Source organism: Cryptomeria japonica, chromosome 10 (assembly GCF_030272615.1).
Source record: "Cryptomeria japonica chromosome 10, Sugi_1.0, whole genome shotgun sequence".
In the NCBI taxonomy this organism is placed as follows: domain Eukaryota; kingdom Viridiplantae; phylum Streptophyta; class Pinopsida; order Cupressales; family Cupressaceae; genus Cryptomeria; species Cryptomeria japonica.
In genome coordinates, this window is record NC_081414.1 from 353,358,350 (window position 1) to 353,367,389 (window position 9,040).

At 36.9% G+C, this 9,040-nt stretch overlaps 1 protein-coding gene across 1 annotated transcript; it reads left to right on the plus strand.

The window, feature by feature from the left end:
* Nucleotides 1–4,931: 4,931 nt before the first annotated feature.
* On the plus strand, nt 4,932–5,873 carry LOC131858981 (uncharacterized). Its single transcript, XM_059212483.1, has one exon. The coding sequence runs from the start codon at nt 4,932–4,934 to the stop codon at nt 5,871–5,873; it is 942 nt and encodes a 313-aa protein (XP_059068466.1).
* The last annotated feature ends 3,167 nt before the right edge of the window (nt 5,874–9,040 follow it).

Genomic DNA, 9,040 nt, shown 5'->3' on the forward strand with positions numbered 1-9,040 from the left:
GGAAATGGACTATCACGACTCTCCTCCACCGGTGTGTCTACATATGTTAGATGTAAGTATGTATGTATTCTCGGTGATGCAAGACTGCGGGTACCGAGCATCAACTCCAGTTGAATCTTTAGGTCTGAGCATGCTCTTTGACCCAATGGTAACATGCAAATTAGAGATATCAGTCAGACCCTTGTTGTGACCATCGTTTCTTTGGGAATGAGATGCTTGTCAGGTATTCCAATGTTTTGTTGCAAGTCATGTCAATTGTTACCCTGTTATCTTTCATGTTGGTCTTCATGTTTTGGTTTGTCACATTTTGTTGCTCCTGTGTTTAGTGTAACTATTATCTTTTATTTTGTGACAAAGATTAAGTTTATATATATTAATGGTATTTGTATATTGATGATTAATTAATTAGTAAAATTGAAATTGTGCAAAATTAAATTACAAATAATGTTAGTGGTAAAATTATCGAATTTATTTTATCTTCATTGTAAAGGATTAATTAAATAGGGTAATTAAATATTAAGGATTAATTAATAAATAAAATTCAAAATTGTTGCATCAATATATTAATTTAAAATAATTGCTCATAAAATAATCTATTTTAAAGTAATGTCGATTTCATTTTTTTTCAAATTATATTTGTCCGTAGCGAGTTACAAAAATAATCACCAAATAAGTAGTATATTTTCAAGAGGAAAAATTAGAAGCCATGATTTCTCAAGAGGAAAAGGTAGATTAATGTAAGGAGGTAGCTAGTGTAATATTACTATGACAATGACAAGGAATCTTATTGTATAGAGAAAACTAAGATTTAAAAATTTAATTGAAGGAAGAAAAGTTAACCATAGTCACAAGAATATACAAATTCAAATTAAGGTCCCAAGAAAAGGTAAACATGAAGATCCACTATCAAACTCTCTTTCATGGATTCTCAGATTCAAGTGGTTCTAATCATATGAAAAGTTGTAGAAAACTATTTTCAAAGATTGATGAAAACATTAAAAGTGGATTAAAATTCGGTGATAATAAATTACTTGAATTTTTTGGAAAATAAAATTTGGATATAAATAGCTAAGAATTTGACGAGTGTTGGTTAGGTAGTTGAGAAGGGACTTAAACTTATATTTTATGATAACATGTTTACTATATATGATTAGGGACAAGGAGGAAATATGAATATTTTTTATTAAGATAAGTAGGGGAGGAAATATGATTGTTATCTAAAGATGACAAAGAATGAAATGATCCAATTGAGAATGAAGGAAAGTGAATCAAATTTTCACAATGCAACTATTTTAAGTTGCAAGTTGATTATGACACCAAATATATGGACACCTTAATTTTTAAGGATTTGTATTATGTATCAAAGGAATGTAATACATGGGTGTAATAGTAGAAATTACATTTGTAATTCCTTTTAACGCATTTTACACTTATCGTAGAAACCCCCCCTCCCCGCTGCCCTCCCCCCCACCTCACTCAATGAGTATTCTCTTGAGTGGCTTTACTCAATATCTCCTAGATATATACACACCTTTCACATGAACACAATATCTTTCATCAATCATTTCCAAAAAATAATATCTATTGAAGTAAATTTTACTAACCTTATACAATAAACTAAAGGACAACAAGAGGTTAGTGAATTTTTGTTACACTTGCAATTGATATCAGATAAGATGTACTACCATCTTCTAGACATGTATAGAGATTCAAAGAGTATTTTCATAGACATTTATAGAGGCAATCCCCTCCATCCTTCACTTTATAAAATGTTTCTCACCCTATGATTATCTCTAGTCCATCACATTTCACACCTCACCCATTGACATGTAAGCAAGCTTGGAAGGATAAATGACAAGGCATGAAATAATCTTGCAAAAAAATATCATATTAGATATGCTCTAAATTTATAATTTAACTGAAGATAAATGATATAGAATAAGTCTCTCTCACCATTGCAAACAATTTTCCATTCAAAGGAATATGAAATAATTTGCAAACCAAAGTATCAAGAAAGCAAGAATACATAAAGATAAATGATAAAACATGGACTAATCTTGCAAACAATTATTGTGTATAGAGCCAATCCCCTCCACTCTCCACTTTCTAAAATGTTGCTTAGCCTATGATTAGCTCTGGTCCATCAAATTCCACAACCTCACCCACTGACATAGAAGCAAGCCTATGAGGATAAATGATAAGATGTGGAATAATATTGCAAAAAATATCATATTAGAAAACACAATGTGTTTTTTAATAAGTTCTAAATTTATAATTTAACTCAAGATAAATGATATGGAAGATAGGGCTCCGCGTCTGGGAAGGCAATACAGGGATCTTCACCTAGTTTCCAAATACTTTCAGGGTTTTTTCAAAGGTCTTCCGTGGTGCAGGATGGGGAGTTCTGTTCGGCATGGTCCAAATAAAAATGAGAGAAAGAATATCAGGGGAAAGAAGTCGCACATTTTTGTTTTTGCAAATAGGTCGTTTGCTGCAGTGGTAGCCGAGGGAACCAATGTTGCTCCTAGGGCATCCAGGCATGAAAAACTAATGTCGGTTGCTGGTGTGGATGGTTCTAGGGCATCCGAGTCTATTAAAAAGGTGGATGTTGTGGATATAGTTGGTAAAGATGCTGGAAGCTCGAGTAGTATTAGTAAAATGGTTCAATCTGGTCCTTCGAAGGAGGTTTGGTTTTCGCGACCCTTTTTTGATTTTTCTGGTTCTGTTGTGGCTGATAGGGCTGCCAAGTTACACTCTGTGGCTATTATAGGAGAAATTTGGGGTCCTCCGACCAATTTATCTAAATTACACTCTAAATTTCATAAACGGTGGTCAACTTTGGTTTGTCTTCAATTGTTATCTTCTAACTCTTGCATTTTGGTCTTTGAATCCCCTCATAGTAAGGATGAGGTACTTGCAAATCCTTTTCATTGGTTTGGTAATGTTTTAGTTAGGGTTTCCGCTTGGCAACCTTTTTTTGTTCCGAAATGTGTCAAACCTAAATCACTTCCGGTTTGGTTTGGCTTGCCTCAACTCCCTTTTGAATTCATGGATCCAGAAGTGCTAAAATCCATAGGGGATAATTTTGGGAATTTTTTGACTTCTAAATCTATCTTTGAGGAAGGGAAGGTTCTGGTAAAAATTTGTGTTCTGGTTTCTCCTTCATCAGTTTATCCAATTTCATGTAATATCAAATCTAATGATGGCATTTGGTGACAACCCATTGTGAAGATGGATGCTGATTTGTGTCCAAATCTGATTATTGCGGATGCTCCCTTGTTTTTTGATTTTTGAAAAGGAAAATCGGGTATGAAATGTAAGGAGGATCGGAATGCCCCTTTAAACCCTACCACTGCTAAAGATTCCTTTCAGGACTTGGTAGGTTCTGTTCGGCAACCCAAGGAGGTTATTAATAATACAACTCAAATTAAGCAGAAGACTACGGTTAATGAATCTTTTCAAGACTTGATTGGGTCTGTTCGTCAACCTAAGTTGGATCTTAACAATTTTGCTCCTCTTAATCATAATTCTGCTACAATTGAGCTAGATAGGGACAAAATCAATTTATCTCAGGTTATTTTAGAAGTTTCCTAGTCTGGTGGTCATGGTAAAGATGACTCTCCTCCAATACATGATTCAATGGTTTGCCCTGCTCCACCTGTTATGATGGAGGGACTGGGTGCTACTATAGTGGACGAGGTTCCTAAATCTTTACTACGATCGTCTGGTCCTCCTTTAGATTCCGGGGTCATTGCTTCGGTTGTGTCAACTCCTTTAATTCATGAAGAGGATGTTTTAATTCAACAAGTGAAAGAGTTACTTCATAGCGAGCCTTTTAGGGAATGTGACATGCCTTAGTCTCTGCATATTTCTCCTGATGAACACACGGCTCAACAAGTTGAGTTGTTGCTTAAAACTAATATGGATCTCATGGAAGAGGAGGTCTCTAAAAAGGTTTTGTGCTCTTTGGGAAATGACCTGGATTTAATTCATAACAGCTTGCCTTTTTCTCCTTCGTTAAATCCTTCTGAGGTCCCTATCAATTCCCACCACGATGTTTCAAATTGAGTGGTTCTTCAGGAAGTGGTTCAGCCTCTTTGTTCATCCCCAGCCAAAACACCCAGTAAATCATCGATTGCTCAGGTTCAGCTGAATTTCCCTAATGTTCTAGTGTCCCCGGGCAAGGGTAGACCTCTAAAGAATCGTAAAACTCAACTAGAAATAGATGCGGGCATTCAACAAGTTTTGTCATCTTCGTTCAAGAAGTCTTCCAAGTTGTCATTGGGAAAGGGAATAAGTGGTGGTTCTCTTAAAAAGAAGAAAATGTGTGTTATTAGTCCTTCGGTGACTAGATCTGTTGCGGTCAAGAGAAGCTTGCATAAAAGCTTTGGGGAGAATTCATCTCCCATTTTAGAAAATAGGGGAGCTTCGACCTCCCCTCGAGAACAATGAAGTTTATTTCATGGAATGTTAGGGGCTTAAATGCCCCTAACAAGAGACGCTTGATCAAGTCTCAGTTAGACTTGGTTAAGTGGGATATAGGTTTGTTCCAAGAGACCAAACTCTCATTACAAAATTCGGACTTAGTTTTTTCATCTTGGAAAAAGTGGAAGTTTTTCTCATGTCTGGCTGCTGGGGCATTGGGAGGCCTTTCTTTGTTATGGAATGATTTTGTAGTTGATGTAAAGATGGTAGCATCCGAGCCAAATTGGATGTTGTCTTTAGTTTCCCACAGAGCTTCTAGCTTTAAAGTATGGGTGTTTAATATTTATGCCCCCCTAGGTATCTTGGCCAAATATGATCTTTGGCAAGTACTCATTAGGGTGTTAGCCCCCCTTAGGGATCATTCTTTTGTCATTTTAGGGGGAGATTTTAATGCTATCTTGGATGTTTCTAAAAAATCAGGGGGGATTATTCCAAACAAGAAGTCAATGGAGGATTTTAATGCATTCATTTCTGACATGTCTCTTTTTGATTGCAAACCTAATAATGGTCTTTTTACATGGACTAATATGAGGAAACATTTCTCTCAGATTGTGGAATGTTTGGACAGATTTTTACTCTCTTCTAATGGCTTTGATTCTGACATTGAGTTTTTTTCTTCCATCCTTCCCCTGTCTGGGTCGAATCATTTCTTGGTTTCGCTAACTGTCGTCAGGGATAGATCTTCCTTCAAAATTCCATTTAAGTTTGAGCCAATGTGGTTCAGGGATACCTCTTTTCTTCCCCTCCTACATCATTGGTGGGAAGAGGCTCCATTTTTAAGAGGGTTTGGAATGTTTCAATTGGTCAAGAAGATCCGTTTTCTTAAAAAAAATATTGGGAATTGGAACTCTCTTCACTTCAAGAATATTTTTGAAGAAAAACAAAGGACTTTAGATATGTTAGAAGTCCTGAATAGGAACGTATTGCAGCATGGGTTGGGTGGTAAGGTTTTAGATGAAATTAGGTCCCTTAGGAGTGAACTCGATGAAATTTTGGCTAGAGAGGAGGTCTATTGGAGACAAAAATCTAGGGAGTTATGGCTAGCTGATGGGGATAAGAATACAAATTTTTTTCATGCAAGCACTAAAATGAAAAGAGTCAGGAGTAGGATTTCTTGCATCCAGGATAGTCAGGGGAATATTCTCTTAGATGATGAGGATGTTTCTAGGGAAGCAGTTAAGTTTTTTAAGAATCTTCTTTCATCTAAAAATATTGATGTTTCTAACAATATTCCATCATTCATTCCCTCTCTTGTCTCTCCTGAGGATAATAAAATGTTAATGTCTCTTTTTTCATTAGATGAGGTTAAGAGGGTGGTTTTTGCTATGAATCCAGATAAGGCCCCTGGGCCTGATGGTTTTACTCCTTTGTTTTTCCAGAAATGCTAGGATTTTGTGGGCCAGGATGTTCTTTTGGCCTTAGAGGAAGCTAGGAGAAATAGGTCTATCCTTAAAGAATTAAACACTACCCTAATAGTCATTTTACCTAAGAAGGAGGACACTAAAACCTTTGCAGATTATCATCCTATAGCTTTATGCAACACTATTTATAACATATTTTCCAAGGTGATTGCTATGAGGTTGGCTATTCTTTTACCAAAAATTATCTCCCTGGAATAAGGAGGATTTGTTCCACATAGGGAAACTCCTGAAGGGGCTATTGTTGCTCATGAGGTCTTACATTCGATTTCTGCTTAGAATTTTCCTACCATGATCTTTAAGTTAGATATGATGAAAGCCTACGATAGGGTCGAATGGAAGGCATTAAGAATAGTTCTGGTTAGGTTGGGTTTTTCCTTGGCTTGGATAAAATGGATTATGGCTTGTATCTCTTCAGCAGGGTTCTCGATTCTCATTAATGGGTCACCTTGTGGTTTCTTCCACTCTTCTAGGGGTTTAAGGCAAGGGGACCCGCTCTCACCTTTTTTATTTATCTTATTAGCTGAAGCTCTAAGTCTGACAATTGGCTTAGCCCAAGAGAATGGTTTATGGAAGGGTATCAAAACTCAGAATTTTGATCAAAGGATTTCCCATTGTCTTTTTGCTGATGACACCCTCATATTTGGTTGTGCATCCTTGAAGGAGGCTCGAGTTATAGATCAAGTGATCAAGAATTATGTAGCTTTCTCAGGCTAGATGGTTAATAAGGAGAAATCTAAGATCTTTTTCTTAAATACTCACTCCCCGCTTCAGGATAAGCTTCAAAGGTTTTGGGGTTTCCAACAGGGGGTTCTACCTTGTACCTATTTAGGAGTTCCCTTCTTTGCTAATAAGGTTAAGGTTATTTTTTGGGATAAAGTTGTCTCAAGGGTGTCAAAGAAAATTTTGGCATGGAACCATAAATGGCTCACCATGGCTAGAAAAATTGTGCTGATTAAGTTTGTTTTGAATGCGGTGCCAATTTACTTAATGTCAATTCTAAAAGCTCCTAAGGCTGTTATTGTTAGTTTAAAGGATACTCTGAGGTCTTTTCTTTGGAATAATAATAAGGATGGGAAGTCTAGGATCCCCTTGTTAGCTTGGGACAAGGTCCGTGTTCCTAAAGAACTAGGAGGGGCTGGCATCCGTAGTTTGGAGAGTCAAAATTTGGCTCTTGGGGCCAAATTAGTATGGAAACTGTATGAAAAACCATTTTCCCTTTGGGCTAGGATCATGCTTGCTAAGTATCTGTCTAATGGATCTAGGGAGTCTGTTTTCAGGGCCATAACTTTGCCTAAGGGGTCGGCTATTTGGAACTTCATGGGTAGATGTAGAAATGTCCTACTACCGTATCTTTCTTGGGTCGTGCACAATGGTTCAAAAGTTAGATTTTGGGATGATGCTTGGAATGGTTATTTTCCTATGGATTCTATTAGGGATCGGTCTCCCTTGAAATCAATACTTCTTGATAAATGGGGGGTTTTTCTATCAGACTATTTTAATGTAGTTCAATATGGAAATTGATTTAGTTCCTTCCTGTTAGCCCCTACTTGAAGGCAGAATTTTCTTCGATCCTCAAAGATAGAATCATCATCTTGTCTAAAAAGGATGATGAGCTCATTTGGACAAAGAATTCTTCTGGAAAATACTCAGTGAAAGATGGTTACAATTCTCTTATGCCGGCTATGGTTCTCCCCTCTTGGCCTTACAAATTATTCTGGCATCCTGCATGTCTGCCGAAGGCCGGAGCTTTTTCTTGGCTTGTGGTTAAAGATAGGGTTCTCACCAGCATGAGACTGGATAGAATGGGCTTATCAGTTGTTTTCCCTTGTGTTTTGTGTAAACAAAAATTGGAATCGTCTTCTCATCTTTTCCTCCATTGTGATTTTACTTTAGGATGTTGGAATTGGTTTTTTGAGAAGCTAGGCTTGTCTTTTGCCACTAGTGGGGATCTTCTCTCTCACTTTAGAGCTTGGCCTCTTTTGTTTTCCTCTTCCTTTTATGCCTGTCTTTGGATCATAGCCCCATCGATTATTATTTGGAACATTTGGTTAGAGAGAAATAATAGGATCTTTAAAAAGACATCCTCTTTGCTCTCTGATATCTTAGTCAGGATAGAGGCCTCTATCTCGGAGGTGGCCTTGTCTTACATTCATAAAAATTTAGATAATCTGACATCTTTTTCCCATTGGGATGACATGATCACTAGGACTTGGAAATTCTTGGCTTGTATCCCTTCTCATGGGTCTGTTGCAAAGAGTTTGGTTTTTAAATCAAAGAGAATCGTGGCAAAATGGGCTCCTCCTCCTTTGGGTCATTTCAAAATTCATTTTGATGGTGCTTCTAGGGGGAATCCAAGTCTGGCTGGGGTTGGTATGACCATTTTTGACCATAATGCTGTCCTAATTGTTGCTCAATGTCATGCCCTTGGGTCTCAATCAAACAATTTCGCTGAATGTCAAGCTTTGTCACTTGGGGTTGACTTGGCTATCTCTCTTGGGATCAAACACCTTTCCATTCAGGGGGATTCAATGGTAGCTATCCAAAGCGTGTTGAACTGTAGAAGTAATCGTTGGTATTTGAAGTATCTAATTGATCACATTTTGGAAAAGTTATCCTTTTTTGATACTTATGTATTATCTCATTGCTTTCGAGAGTTAAACAAAGTGGCGGATTTTCTGGCTAATTTGGCTATTGACTCTGATGCTATTCATAAGAATATAGCAGTAGGTGACATTCCTCAAGAACTCCTCCTCGGGTATATGCCTCATCCCTCAAATTAAGTTATCTATTTTGAGTTATTCCTCCATTCTTGTTGAAATATATGTATTTTCCTCTTCTCAGTTCATTATGTATCTGGTCGTTATGTGGAAATAGGAGGAGTTTTTATTCCTATCTGCATATGGAGTTCCTTACACTTCTATAATTGGGTTAGATTGTAATGCCCCGCCAGAAACCCTAAAGGAAAAACATCACAATCTATGCAACTAAGGGTGAAATAATTTTTTATTTTTTTTAAAAGAACAAGTGCTTGAATTAAACCATAGCACATCTAATAACACAACGGAAATCTAACTCCTGAATTTCCTAAGGGTTACCAGCGAATATTACTTCGTAAATTATATTAACACCATGGG

Coding starts and splice junctions, on each gene's coding strand:
- LOC131858981 (XM_059212483.1), top strand. CDS start 4,932: ATGGAGGATTTTAATGCATTCATTTCTGACATGTCTCTTTTTGATTGC.